We start from the raw sequence: 14893 nt of genomic DNA on the forward strand, positions 1-14893 counted from the left end.
TTTGATCGTCAGGGTCAGCACCTTTGCCTTTGAGCTGTGTGCCCTCCAGCCAGCAGCTTAAAACTCCCTGTCTCCTTTTTCCCTCCAGTGAAATAAGGACAATCATCCTGCTCTCTCACAGGTAGGACTAAATGAGACAGTAATTGGAAAGGGCTTATCCCAGTGTCTGACACACATAAGCTCTCAATCAGCATTAGCCCTGATATTTACTCGACTGCTCCGAAATTCCTACTGCAGCTGATTCCCGCCCCCTGTTCCAGTCGGTCAACCCGCGGATTTGCCAGTAAAACATCTTTATTGAATTCCCAGATACCAACCATCTTTTTTACTGGCTTGATTTTTTTTTTTCTTTCAGTCTCTACAAATGCCACAGAGGAAAAGTCTGATACCATGACACTCTTTCAAGCAAGACACTTTGACATTTTTAAGTAATAAGAGTTCTTGGTAGCTGTGGTTCTGATAAGTGTTACTGACTTAGTCCCTGATGCTATTGGGAGATGGTCGAACCCCTGAGAGGTGGGACCTGGTTAGAAGTCTTCCAGTCCTGTGGGGGTTGGACAAAATGAATGCTCATTAAATACCTATTCAAATGAATTGCACATGTATGAATTGCACTTGCAGGGGATATCAGGACCTGGGCTCCTCCTCTCTCTTTTCTCTGCTTCCCAGCCACATGAGGGCAAGGAATGGCTCTATTATGTGCTCCCCACCATGATATGTGGCCATACCACAGGACCAAAGCAAAAAGGTCAGCAGGTCATGGACTAGAACCTCTGAGACTATGAGCCAAATATATTTCTTCTATTTAAGTGGATTTCCTCAGTGATTTTGTTATAGTAACAGAGAGCTGACTAGCACAATGATGGAACAATTCCTGCAATAAAGAACTTAAAAATACACAAATTCAAGTTGCTTGCTCTCCGACTTGTAGGTAACCATTGTTAAAGTATCTAGTGCAAGCGTTCGAAAACTTACTCTAAATGGCATAGCCATATGGGTTCTTGTTTATTTTACTCTTTTCTTGCCCTTTGCACTTAACATACTTGGGAGATCTTTCCACTGTACCTCATACAGTTCCACCTTATTCTTTACAAGTACTTCACCATGTCCTGTATATGAATATACGTAATTTATTTAACTAATCCTCTGAAAATATTTAGGATGTCCCTCAACCCATGAGTCCCCTCCTTTTTGTGTGTGATATTGTTAAAAACAATATCACGGCGAGCATCCTTGTAGAAATATCTACATATACTATTATGAATAGAACTACAGGGTTTGTTTCTGGGAGTGCTCTTTGTTTGTTTTGACACTATGTTGTCCAGGTTGGCTTTGCTATGTTCTCTGAATTGTTCTCAAACCCCTAAGCTCATGCAAATCCTCCTGCCATGACAGTGCAGTTGGAAAGCCCTTTCATGCATGTGCAATTCATTTTGATGAGTATTTATTGAGCATTTATTTTGTCCTGAGGCCAGGGATATAATGTACAGAGCAGAAGACCAAAGTAGCTCTGCATTGGAGGGTGTTTATGCTTTTCATTTATTTAGTTTTGCTAAGGTTTGTGAAGCGCATATGATATGCTGGGTTCTTTTCAGAGTACATCATGTGTTTGAGCTGGGCGTTATGTGTGCCTGTAATGGGAAGGCTGAGGTGGGAGGATCAGTCGAGCCTATAGGTTTGAGAGTAGCCTGGGCAACATAGAGAGATCCTGTCTCTGAGGGAAAAAGTATATTAGATGTATCAACTCATTTAACATTTCAAAAACAAGTCTGTGAAGAGGGTCTTGTTTATACTCATTTTACAGAGGAGCAGGATAAGTCCTAGGGATGCTAGTATTTTTGCTAAGTTAGTATGGTAAACCCAAGGTAGACCTGGAATCCCAGAAGCTCGGGAGGCTGAGGCAGGAGGATGGCGAGTTCAAAGCCAGCCTCAGCAACTTGCTGGGACTCTAAGCAAGGTAGAAAGACCCTGTCTCTAAATACAATGCAAACTAGGGCTGGGATGTGGCTCCGTGGTTGAGTGCCCCTGAGTTCAATCCCTGGTACTCCTAAAAAATAAACAAATGAAATAAATAAATGTAAACAATTTTAAGAAAAGTGAAGAGCCCCTCTGATGGGAGGAGCCAGCACTCCTGGAGTGTCAAGCGAGCTTCTCAGAGATGACCTTTAAGTAGTCAGTGTACACCACAAGACCTGAATCCAGAGAGTGAGCTTGATCGATGAGCCCAGAGAAGGTTCTGGAAAGGGTATGGAGGCACCCATGTCCTGCTTCCTTCCGAGCAGAGCTGTGCAGTGAGAGGTCTGTTCAGTGTTCTCTAGCCCCATGGGCCTCCTGGGACTGAGTCGCTGACTTTTAAAATAAATTCAATATAAGCTCGTTTAAATTTAAGTGACCACACTTTGCTGGTGGCAGCTGAAGTTGCTGAGACTGGCCTCAAGTTGGCATCCTCCTGAGTGCTGGGGTTACAGGCGTGTACCACCTGCTGAGCCAAGCCCTTTTGCAAAAGCATGATTTTGAATTCTCCCAGAGCACCTTACCACAGAGGAGCAGTGATCTTAGGTGGAACCCTTTTGTGACCTGCAATACAATAAAGGGACAACCGATAAATCCCTAAAGCTTGATGATCTTCAGATTTTCTTTCAGGCCCAATATTTGCCTGAGTTTTAGATTGGCAGGGCGGTCGGATCCGAGAGCTGGAAATGCAATAGAGCTCTTTTCTTCAAATGACCAAGCTGAGGTCCAGAAAGACTGGCTAAGGACTAAAGGGAATGGAGGACAAAGCCTGGTCCCTTACCTTTGCCCAGGTCCTGTCACAGGCAAGGCTGGTGATTTCCTTGTAGCCCCCAAATGGATACTCCTTTTGTAGCCTTCATGACTAGTTTGTGTAATGATTGGCATATTCATTAAAGGGAAGATGTGAGGCAGAAGCAGATGTGGTCACTGTTGCTATGGCTCTCACTGTCCAATGGACAAGACACACGATTCAATCATCAAACAAATATGCAATTGGAAGAATGTTAAGATCTTATGGGGGAGAGGGGTAACCAGGGATTGAACCCAGGGGCACTCGACCACTGAGCCCCATCCCCAGCCCTATTTTGTGTTTTATTTAGAGACAGGGTCTCACTGGGTTGCTTAGGGCCCACTAAGTTGCTGAGGCTGGCTTTGAACTCAAGATCCTCCTGCCTCAGCCTCCGGAGCTGCAGGGATTACAGGCATGCACCACCGCACCCAGCCTGTGTTAAGACCTTTAAAGGAGACCCTTATATGGGCACATTCAATATCTGTGGAATTAGAAGCATCCCTTGGGGGAAATAGCAACTGGGAAGAGAACAGCTGGATGAGCTGCAGGTTGCCATGTGCAGCAAATAAAACTATAAACAGACCCCCCCAGTGCATGTTGTCCAGCTACCCTCCTTGCAATTCACTTTGGTTGGTGCTGATGCTGAAGGCCTGGCTGAGGCTGGAGGTATTTATGTCATTAAACAGCAGGATTGGTGTTGGTTATCATGAGGAGGAGGTAGAAGACGCAGGTGTTGGAGATTTCTCCCAAGATAACTTTGAATCTCAGTCTTCTGTAACTGGGTCGACAGTGGATCCATTTATGAAGAGAAGAAGCACTGTGCCCGGGTTAGGCTTGGGGAGACAGCAGGAGCTCCATCATGGAACCTGCTGCCTATACACCTCACGGAATGGAGAACCTTCCATCTCTATAAGGAACCGACCATCATCCTTCACAAAGCATAGAAGTGCTGCTGTCTTTTTTTTTTTTTTTCCGTTTTCTTAATTTGCTCTTCTTAGTTATACATGATAGCAGGATTCATTTCAATTCGTTGCACATACACAGCACATCATTTCAGTTCCCTAGGTGTACATGATGGAGAGTCACCCCACATGTGCACTCATACACATACCTAGGGTAATGATGTCCGACTCATTCCACCATCTTTCCTGCCCCATGCCCTCTCCCCTCCCTCAATCCAAAGTTCCTCCATTCTCCCCATGCCGCCCCCCTTCATTAATATCACACTAAAGGAAGTAAGCCAATCCCCCAAAACCAAAACTGAATGTTTTCCCTGGTTAGCGGGTGCTGATCCATAAAAGTTCTGAGTTTATCACTGAGCTCTGCTTGGCACTTTGAACCACCTCCTCATTCTGTCACTGGGCAGAAACAAGGCAAGGCAGACAAGATTAGAATAAATGGCTTGGCCTGCCAGGTGCAACGGCTCCAAAGTGAGACCCTAAGCAACTCAGTGAGACCCTGTCTCTAAATAAAATACAAAAATGAGGCTGGGGATGGGGCTCAGTGGTCAAGTGCCCCTGAGTTCAATCCTGGTAACCCCCCCCCCCCAAATAAGTAATAATAAATGCCTTTTGTAATTTTGCCCTGAACTAACTTATCTGATATGATGCTTGAAATAAATCAACTGACCCGTCTTATTTTTCTTTCTTTTTACTTTTTTCTGTTTGACATTTTCACTTGGCAAGACAAGTCGCTGCCTCATCTAGCCCTTGGCACTTCTCTCGGAGAGAGTTTACAAGGGACTGCCTCTTTAGTGGGGGTGGACTCAAACATGCCTGTTTTACAAATGCCTCCGGGTAGAAGGGGCTGATTATATACTCGGAGCGTTGGTTTTCCCTTAGCCGTAGCAGTGTAGCGCAGTGTAGCGCCAGGGTGACATTTCAAATTGGAGTTATGGGTTGCATATTTCTGCATGCTAATTAGGAAGGGGGATGTCAGCATTCAATAATGTTATTGTTTTGCTTCCTAGAAGCTCTGTAGAAAAGCAGCTGCCAACGGGATACTTTTGGGGGACCCAAAGATAAAGCAGGGGTGAAGAGAGTTCTTGTTTGTCATTGAGGAAAATGAGACCATCTGGAGTCCTGGTCTTTGGCAGGCCCTGGGAGCCGTCTGTTGCGATAAGCTCTGTTGGCAAACTCTGCCGTGGAATGTTCCCTGTTGATAATGAAAGTAACCAAATGAAATCTGTGCTGTCATTGGCTGTTCCTGTGCATATAAAGACAGGGAGGCTGGAGCCAGAGAAGTTTCACTGAATTCTCCTGCCCGGAGATGCCCCGGGATGTCTGGACATAGACACTGGAGGCAGACACAGCTCTTTTTTTTTCCTTTAATTTTTTTTTTTTTTTAGTTGTCAGTGAACTTTATTTATTTATATCTGGTGCTGAGAATCGAACCCAGTGCCTCCCATGGACTAGGCAAGTGCTCTACCACTGAGCCACCACGCCAGCCCCCATCTCTGTGTTAATGTCAGGCATCATTTATAAATTGTGTGAATCTCAGATTCTTCTTCTGAAAATAGGAATATTGATGTCTTTTTCTCTAAGATGGTTATAAATGTTAACTCATGTTCTCCTGCCTGGTCTCCTATTTAAAGACACTGGCAAAGATAGACACATAATTACAGGCCTTGGGTTTATTATCCTTGTGTGTGTGCAGGTTGTATTTCCGTAGGGTGGGGCAGGTAGGGAAAGAAAGTGTAAAGAGAAGGTGAGAGAATTTTATGAATGATAGCATCCCGTGTTGAGCAAGCAGGTAGTAAATCAACAGGACGCAGATGGCAGTCATTCAGATGTAATTGACGGACTGGAAAAAACTGTTCTGAGTAATGTTGTTAAGAACTGGATCCACAGTAGAGGTATTTACAAAGACCCCAGGCTAGAATCCATGCACGATTTCTAATTGTTCTGTAAAGAATTGCTGAGTGACCTTGTGTGCCTGGTACTGTGTTGGAGGGGCACACAACCAGGTGTGGCCCCTGCCTTGGTGGATCGGGTCATCTAGGGGTGAAGACAGATACTGATTAACTACTCTGATAAATACAGCAAAGGGCATTGAGAAGAAGAAGCGTTCGTGTTTCCCTGTTAACATGTGAGAACTAATAAGGACAGCTTTGGTCTAGACTATGGGGTCTGAGATGCTGTCCCTGAGGATGAGCAGATGGGGATGGGGTGGATACAGGGAGATGGGTATAGGGAGAGGTGGGGGCAGGAACTGTGAGATGAAGAGAGGGCCCAGTGTGCATGTGAAGGCTGAAAGAAGCCCAGTGGGGCTGTGTGCAGTGTGCACACCTGTATTCCCAGCAGCTTGGGAGGCTGAGGAGGATCATGAGTTCAAAGCCAGCCTCAGTAACTTAGGGAGGCCCTAAGCAACTCAGTGAAACCTTATTTATTTCAAAATAAAATATGAAAAGGTCTGGGGATGTAACTCAGTGGTTAAATGATGTTGGGTTCAACCCCCGGCACACACCCGCCATCCCCTGCAGAAAAGTATTTTGTTTGGCTTGGTCAAGGCCAAAAATTGGGTCCTGTTAATGAAGGCCAGCAGTGCCTGCCTCCCAACCTGCTGGGATTACCGGTGTGTGCCACTGTACCCAGCTACAGAAGGGAAATTTTATATAGTTCCTCTTAATAATAAGTATTTCTGTACCCAATCTTAATTTCTAGAAATAGGGAAGAGCTTTGAACAAGTGTGGTTTTTTTTTTTTTTTTTTTTTTTTTTTTTTTTTTGTGTGTGTGTGTGTGTGTGTGTGGTCGCATTGAGGAAAAGGCCAATCATTTGATGACTTAAGAAAGCCTTTGAACTTGAAAACTGAGGGCAGGTGCCCACTGGAAATCCACACATATTTGTCAAATTTAGGTAGAACTTTATTTTCCAGGCATTTATTTCTGTCGTGCACTGCAGATGTCAAAGACTTAATTGATTTTTTAAAAATGATTATAATTTTATGAATGTGACTTCAATTTAATGTCACTGAAACTGAGTGATAGGGTTATAAAATGGTAATTATAAAATTATGAGTAAAGAGTCCCATGCTTTGGTTACATTTTCCACTAGGTTCTTATTTTTAGACATTAGCCTTAGTTTAACATCTCACTCTAAAAATGATGTGGTGTTTTGATATATCAGTGATGGGAGGGATTGAGAATTAAATTCAGTAGGGCTTTATCTTTATCTCTCTCTCTCTTTTTTTTTTTTTTTAACTCACTGTGGAGGTTGATTTCTCAATAGTAAATGGTGTTGCTTTCCTAAACGCCAATAAAATAGTCTTCAGGGAATGAAAAGGTTGTATCCCTTCAACTGTAAGGTGAAGTGGATTTCTTAGTTCATATGTGCACCAATTCTTTCTTGTCTGAGGGTTGGCCCCTCAAAACATATAAGGGGTGCCTTTATTCAAGCTTTCTTCTTACTTCCTGTTCCTGCAAGTTGGAGATCTTAAAGAAGTTTTTTTGAAGAAATTGATAGATCACCTTCTATTAAAAAAAAGAAAAGTCCTAGAGATTGACCCGAATGTGCTTACCAGATGCCTACCTGGGATCCTTCAGATTTACACATGGCCGCCTTTCAGTCTACTAGGTTTTAAAAATGTGTATGTTCAACCGGACGCGGTGGCACACGCCTGTAATCCCAGCAGCTCGGGAGGCTGAGGCAGGAGTGTCTCGAGTTCAAAGCCAGCCTCAGCAACTTAGCGAGGTCCTAAGCAACTCAGTGAGACCCTGTCTCTAAATAAAATATAAAATAGGGCTGGGGATGGGGCTCAGCATTTGAGTGTCCCAGTTCAATTCCTGGTACAAAAAAAAAGTATATATTCAGAGTTTCCTTGCTGACATGGACTGTTAAACCACTCTCAAACAAAGTCAATGTGTATATATTCATCAATTTGATAATTCAAAAATATCTTAAAGAGATATTATTAAACCCCTTCTGGAAAAAGCAGTCTTATGAGGATAGTGCTGGATAGAAACAAATGTTCATCTCTAGGTCTCATGGAGACCAACTTTTGTCTTTTGTTCTTTTTTCTATTTCTTTCTTCGCCTTTTTAAGTGCTTACAAAATGTCTATGTATTGAGGTGCTTGGTTTAGCTAATGGCATTGTGCCATTGGGAACAAATACCGTACACAGGCTTTATTAGTATCTGTAATGTTTCTATGTTACTAAACATCAAATTACAAATATTGGTCAGGATTTATTGAAGGATTCAGTATTATTGTCTATCTTCCTGGCCTGACTCTGAAAGATTTAAAAGTTGAATGGATCAGTGGAATTCTAATGTTGATGTCTTTTATCATGTAGTTGCTAAATATCATCGATTATAAACTCAGCTTTTCAAATTTTGATTGTTCATGAACAACCTTCATGATTTTGTTCATATCGGAATAGTCTGTTATTTAATTAATGTTTTCTTTAAGAAAACTTTAACAAACACAATTTGCTTTTTGAGTTCTTTTTTTGAGATTTATATAGTGAGATTTAATTTTTTCATATTTTTTATTGCTGCATTATAGTTATAATAATAGTGATGGGATTCATTGTTACATATTTAATGGACGTGTAGATGATGTAGTATAACTTTGAAATGGGAATTTTCTTTTTGTGTGTGTGTTTTGGTTTTGGTTTTGGTACTGGGGATTAAACCCAGGGACACTCAACCACGGAGCCACATCCCCAGCCCTTTTTAATATTTTATTTAGAGACAGGGTCTCGCTGAGTTGCTTAGGACCTCACTAAGTTGCGGGGGCTGGCTTTGAAATGGCGATCCTCCTGCCTCAGCTTCCTGAACCTCTGGAATTAAATAGTTTTCAAAAAGAAACTCTTATGACTTCTACCATCACTATTATTTATTCCATTGTTTAATTTTTTTGTTGTATAAAACTGTTGTTTAAAGCTTTTTGTTAAAGATCAGTCAGCCTTTTTAAAATATTGCTGTTTTTCTTCAATTTTAAAGGCGAACTTGATATTGCTAATCTAACTCACTCATTAGATATTTCTATTGGAAATTAAAAATGTTTGTTCATTAAAATTAAAAAAAAAAAAAAAGCAAAAATCCAATTCATGTACCAGTCAGGGTGCCGTGGCACACTGTAGTGAGCCATAAACCAAACTTGGTGGGTAAAGGGAAGATGGGCTGTTTCTAGAGGCGTGATTGACAGTTTTCTGTTAAAAGGTGGCGAGGGTTTGTTCCCACCCTGCAGGCCCCCGAGGGTCAGGCCTGCCATTCACTTGAAGAGGCGCCACGTGGTACTCAACTGCCCTTCTTTTTAAACAGTGCCCTGATTCCCTCTTGAAGAGGGGAGGTGACCTCAACTTTTCAGGTCTGTAAGGGTGCTGGCAGTAATGAATTTTGATTTTCTGTGAGGCTCACTCTAAATCGGATTCAAGCATTATGCTGGTGCCCATATAGCAAAAGACGACCAATTGAAATTCAAATGTAATGAAGATGGAAGTTTTTTTTGTTTGTTTGTTTTTTTTTTCTATTCAGCCCCTCCTCCTTTGTTTTTAGCTTTCATTGATTCTTTCTTTGCACCTAAACAGTGTGGCTTCTTCTCTCTTGTTCCTGCAATCACCCTAACCTAGTTGGATAAGGAAGGCCGTCTTTGCTAACCCATCCCAGAAATGAAATGTTTCTCGTTTTCTGGTTTTTATTTTATTTCATGCGCTGAGAGATCGGGATGTGAAGTCTTGCAAAAAAAAAAAAAAGTATTCTTTTTGAAACATGCAAATGTGTCTCTCCATCACCTAGGAAACTATTATGGGACACCCAAACCTCCCAGCCAGCCAGTCAGTGGGAAAGTGATCACAACGGATGCCTTGCAAAGCCTTCAGTCTGGCTCCAAGCAGTCGACCCCGAAGCGCACCAAGTCCTACAATGACATGCAAAATGCTGGCATAGTCCCCGCGGAGACCGAGGAGGAGGATGACGTTCCTGAAATGAACAGTAGCTTTACAGGTAAAGGCCACACGGGGTCCCTTCGCAACCCTTGTGGCCAAGGCGAGTGGAGGTGGGAAGGCTCTCCCCAGGAAGGAGGACCAGGATGCTCTTCGCAAGAGCATTTCAGCAGCTTGCCCAGATTCCAGTCCCAGCCATGCAGTGCGTGGGGAGGAGGCTGACCATCCCTCCGTCCACTTACCATGGTTCCCAGGAATATCTGAACGTCACCCAACTATCTGAAACGAGCCGGGGATAAAGGTGTGGACACAGCAATTGAGAAATATCAGCCTGGTCTTTCTCTCTTCAGGAGGATATATTTAGGCTGGGCACCTTGGCTCACGCCTGTGATCCCAGTGGCTCAGGAGGCTGAGGCAGGAGGATCTCTAGTTCAAAGCCAGCCTCAGCAAAAACGAGGCCCTAAGCAACTCAGTGAGACCCTGTCTCTAAATAAAATACAAAATAGGGCTGAGGATGGGGCTCAGTGGTCGAGTGTCCCTGAGTCAATCCCCAATGTGTGCCCCCCCCCACCTCCAAAAGAGGATATATATATATATTTATTTATTTATTTTTTACACTTTGTTCATTGATGTTTAATTTGGCCTTGAAACATCTTTGTCATCATGAAGCGAAATATGAGAATTCGGTTGACATTAAGCTGACATTAAACTGACAGCATCCGCTTCTCTCACACTATTTTAAGTAGAGGTGTTGGAAGTATGTCTTGTGCTCAGCTAACTTATGCAGACTTTACTGCGGACCTTAAAGGGGGCAAGAAAAATACGAAAAATAAATATTCTAGGGTTCTCCCCTGTGTATGCATTCTGTATCATGTAGCAGATGTGACTGAATCCATTGTATATTTACACCTGTACTCAGAGCTGTGTGCCTAAAGCTTAGCCGTGCTGTGTGTTATGGGGGGGTTGTCTAGGACAGAGCCTCAGCTTGGACTGTGCAGTTGAGGTATCGCACATCTCAGGTGGTACCATTTGTATGCTGGGGTATGTGGTCTTGGGTTAGAGCAGTGATCTATAGCTACTCAATCTCATTTTTCATTATGTGAGAGTTTGACCTCATGTAATAACTCAAAATGTAACAACTGCCTAAACACCTGAGTAATTTCAGCCTATAACGTGACTTAGAGAAAACCACTTCATTTTTTTCTATTTTTTCCTATATTTAAATTCTCTCTTTAATATGTTAGAACTGTAGCTATGGACAAGTTATCCGTGGTCGGCATCCACGGTTTCCTCCGTCAGTGGCCTTTCTCTTATCACCATACTTGGTCACTGCTTGGGTAGACTCAGCCCCAGTGCTTGGATAGACCAGTCGACCCTTGTGTTTACCCCGTGTCACCAAGTCTGATAGAATGTTCAGGAAAAGTATTTTATTGTTGAATACTACTACAGCCGGCATGGATCTCTCTGAGATTTTGCGATTTATTAACTGAGCTCAAAAGTCTAAATTGGTTAAGATGCCCATAAATTTTTTTTCAATATTTTTTTAGTTATAGATGGACACAATACCTTCATTTATTTATTTTTATGTGGTGCTGAGGATCAAACCCATTGCCCCATATGTGCTGGGCAAGCGCTCCACCACTGAACCCCCATAAAATGTTTTTGATGACTTTGCTATGGCAGTAGGATAACTCACCCCTTTTGTGAGAAGTATTGGATCAACTGAAGTACTGATGTCATGGCTTGTCTCTTGATAGTTGACTATTTATGAACAAAATGCCTTAAATCATTTATCTGTGATGGGACTAGGGGAATTGTATCATTTCCAAGTTTTTCCTACTAGCTCTAAGAATTTACTTCTGTGAAAAATTTCTTTTTTTTTTTTCCATTTAAAATGTGATAGACCAGTGCCTGACCTACAATTGCAATGTCTAGAAGAAATTTTTTTTTTTTTTTTTGGTACCAGGGATTGAACTCACTGAGCCACATCCCCAGTCCTTTTTTTTTTTCTTCTATAATTTTAAATTTTATTTATTTTTATGTGGTGCTGAGGATCAAACCCAGTGCCTCACATGTGCAAGGCAAGCACTCTACCACTGAGCCACAACCCCAGCACCCCCAGCCCTTTTTTTATATTTTATTAGAGTCAGGGTGTCACTGAGTTGCTTACTGCCTAAGTTGCTGAGGGTGGCCTTGAACTGGCAATCCTCCTGCCTCAGCCTGCTGAGTTGCTGGGATTACAGGTGTGCACCCCACTCCAGGAAAAATTCACCATCTTTTCTGTACGCCTTTATTAAAATCATCTGATTTCATCCTTTGGGAATATTTCATCCATATGTAGTAGCCCCCAACAAAATGAAAAGAGGTTATATTACATTGCTTTTAAAAACGTATAATACTTTAATGTCTTGATAGTTCAGTAAATAAGAATTGCAAGTCATGATATAACCCAAAACATAGTTGTAGTCACAGCAGTAGAAGACCTTACGGATAGGGGACAGTGAAACAGCTCTGCCAAACAGGCCTGTGGTGTCCTTTAGGGCATAAGGCCACCCTTATACACTTTTATTTGTCCTCCATTTATGTACTAAGGTGATTTCTTGGTAGAAAGCAAGGACAATGTTGAGGTCATTGACCATAAATCTTGAGATGTCCCATCTCTAACCACTGCACATTTCTGTCTGTAGAAGCCACACCTTAGACCATCTGATCTCATAAAATCCTCACTTGAAATCCTGTCATGTAAAAAAGGAACTGTAGAGCCAGGCCAGTGGCCCATGCCTGTCATCCCAGTGGCTGGGAGGCTGAGGCAGGAGGATCTCAAGTACAAAACCAGCCTCAGCAACTTAGTGAGGCCCTAAGCAACTCAAGGAGACCCTGTCTCTAAATAAAAGACAAAAAAAAAAAAAAGAAAAGAAATGGCTGGGCATGTGGATCCGTAGTTAAACACCCCTGAATTTAATCCCTGGTACCAAAATAAAAAAGAAAATGTGGGCCTCGGTCATGATTGCTAAAATCAGTCTGATCCTTCATTTCTGCACAAAACAGAAAGCCAGGTGACACTCCACGGTGCTCTTCAGGTGCCTGTCTTGGCACTAAGAAGGCCAATAGGATGATTTAGACAGACAGGGCCTAGACTGCAGTGTGGCCCCGTGGTAGGGGGTAGGCCTTGCAGGGATGGCAGAGGCCTTGGCTTCTGTCCCTAGCAGCCCATCCCCCACCTGACCCCTCACCGACCACCCCCCCCCCCCCAAAAAAAAAAAAAAAAGAAACGGAAAGAGGAGTAGTTTTGAGCTATACCTGTGATGGTGCATCTCAATATCTCAATAGTAGGGAGCGTGTTAAATGAACGTCCCACACAAAATAAAAGTGACACCAGCTGACATTGTATCATACCATAAACTCATACTAATTCTTTTCTTTTCTTATTTTTTTTTTAGTTGTAGTTGGCACGATTACTTTTATTTATTTTTATGTGGTGCTGAGGACTGAACCCAGTGCCTCCCCCATGTTAGGCAAGTCCCCTACCACTGAGCCCCAGCCCCAGCCCCTCATACTGATTCCTTTGAAGAATTCATACCCCCCAGTTACATATCATACATGTGTGTGAAAGTAGCTGGGTTGAAGCATTTTGCATTCTGAACAATTCTAAATAGCAATCTACCAGCCGTTTTGTGCACAGGGTGACATTAGCATAATGGGGTGTTGGCTCTGGTTGGGCCAGCGATGATAAAGGTATGAGAATCATATCTAAGTGTAGAAATACTGTGGACCTGTTCAAAATGATACCTATCAGGATATTTTAAACAACATGCTGCTGTTTCCTGCTGGGCGCGGTGGTACATGCCTGTAGTCCCATTGACTCCAGAGGCTGAGGCAGGAGGATCAACAGTTCAAAGCCAGCCTCAGCAATTTAGCGAGGCCCTCAGCAACTCAGTGAGACCCTGTTTCTAAATAAAATATAAAAAAGGGCTGGGGATGGGGCTCAGTGGTTCAGTGCCCCTGGGTTCAATCCTCCATACTTAAATAAATAAATAAATATGCATAAGAGCTAATGTTGGGCTGGGGTTGTGGCTCAGTGGTAGAGTGCTCACCTAGCATGTATGAGGCCCTGGGTTCAATCCTCAGCACCATATAAAGATAAGTAAATAAACAAATTGTGTCCATCTATCATTAAAAAATATTAAAAAAAAAAAAAGCTAATGTTTCTCTGGTACAATGTGGCAGACATTTTCCAAAGCTGTTTATGTGCATGCCAGGGAAGTCAAGTAGTTTCCCCAGTGTTCTAATGTTATAATGAGGGAGTGTCAGAGGGTCCTCCTCCAGAACCTGTGTGCACATCCAGTGTGCTTTTTTGTGTTTTAAATTAACCTTATCAGACCCTAAAGATTTTGACTGATTTTTGCACAGTGGAAGAGGCACATAGATCTAAAACTATCTACAAGTTTAAGATAAGCCTCAGGAGTGTTCTTAAAGTCACTTCCAACAGTCTGAGGCCAGGCAGGGAGACAGAAAGAAGAAAATGCTTAGAAACTCCTGATTTACTATTGATAACAATGGCATTTGTAGTTCACCTCATGGTTTACATACCATTTTCACGCGTATCTGGTGAACCTCCTGGTTATCTTGAGAGAGAAGCCACTCAAGTACCTCCTCTGCAGCTCGCGGGTGAGGACATTGAGTGAGAGTGCGTGTCACACCACCACAGGATGTGAGCCCAGGCTTTCTGGGTCCCATCTAGACTCCTCCCACAGTCCATTCTGCCTGACTCCTTGCATTCATTCATTGGCAACCTTGGGTTAGATAATGATAGTAGTGCTCCTAAATATTTCATGAATCAAAGATTTTTTTGCGGGGGGACAGGTACCACAGATCGAACTCAGGGGCACTTGACCACCAAGCTGCATCCACACCCTATTTTGTATTTTATTTAGAGATAGGGTCTCACTGAGTTGCTTAATGCCTTGCCTTTTCCTGAGGCTGGCTTTGAACTTGCGATCCTCCTGCCTTAGCCTCCAGAGCTGCTGGGATGACAGGCATGCGCCACCGCACCTGGCTAAGATTTTTTTAATCCAAGCATGTATCAAAGTCAAAGCCATTACCTAGGCTGTGGATCTTTTTTTATTAGTTGTAGATGGACACCATATCTTTATCTTATTCATTTATTTTTATGTGGTGCTGAGGATCCATCCCAGGGCCTCATGCAT

The 14893-nt window shown here is 42.7% G+C and overlaps 1 protein-coding gene across 13 annotated transcripts in view; it reads left to right on the forward strand.

The window, feature by feature from the left end:
- Positions 1 to 14893, forward strand: part of Magi1 (membrane associated guanylate kinase, WW and PDZ domain containing 1) — a 613943-nt gene that overhangs the window by 490993 nt on the left and 108057 nt on the right. For all 13 annotated transcript variants that reach the window (XM_071618445.1, XM_071618450.1, XM_071618457.1 and 10 more), the window contains exon 4: positions 9541 to 9747. In XM_071618445.1, coding sequence (XP_071474546.1) covers positions 9541 to 9747 — 207 coding nt within the window. The remainder of the gene's footprint in view (positions 1 to 9540; positions 9748 to 14893) is intronic.

Source organism: Marmota flaviventris, chromosome 1 (genome assembly GCF_047511675.1).
Source record: "Marmota flaviventris isolate mMarFla1 chromosome 1, mMarFla1.hap1, whole genome shotgun sequence".
NCBI lineage: Eukaryota > Metazoa > Chordata > Mammalia > Rodentia > Sciuridae > Marmota > Marmota flaviventris.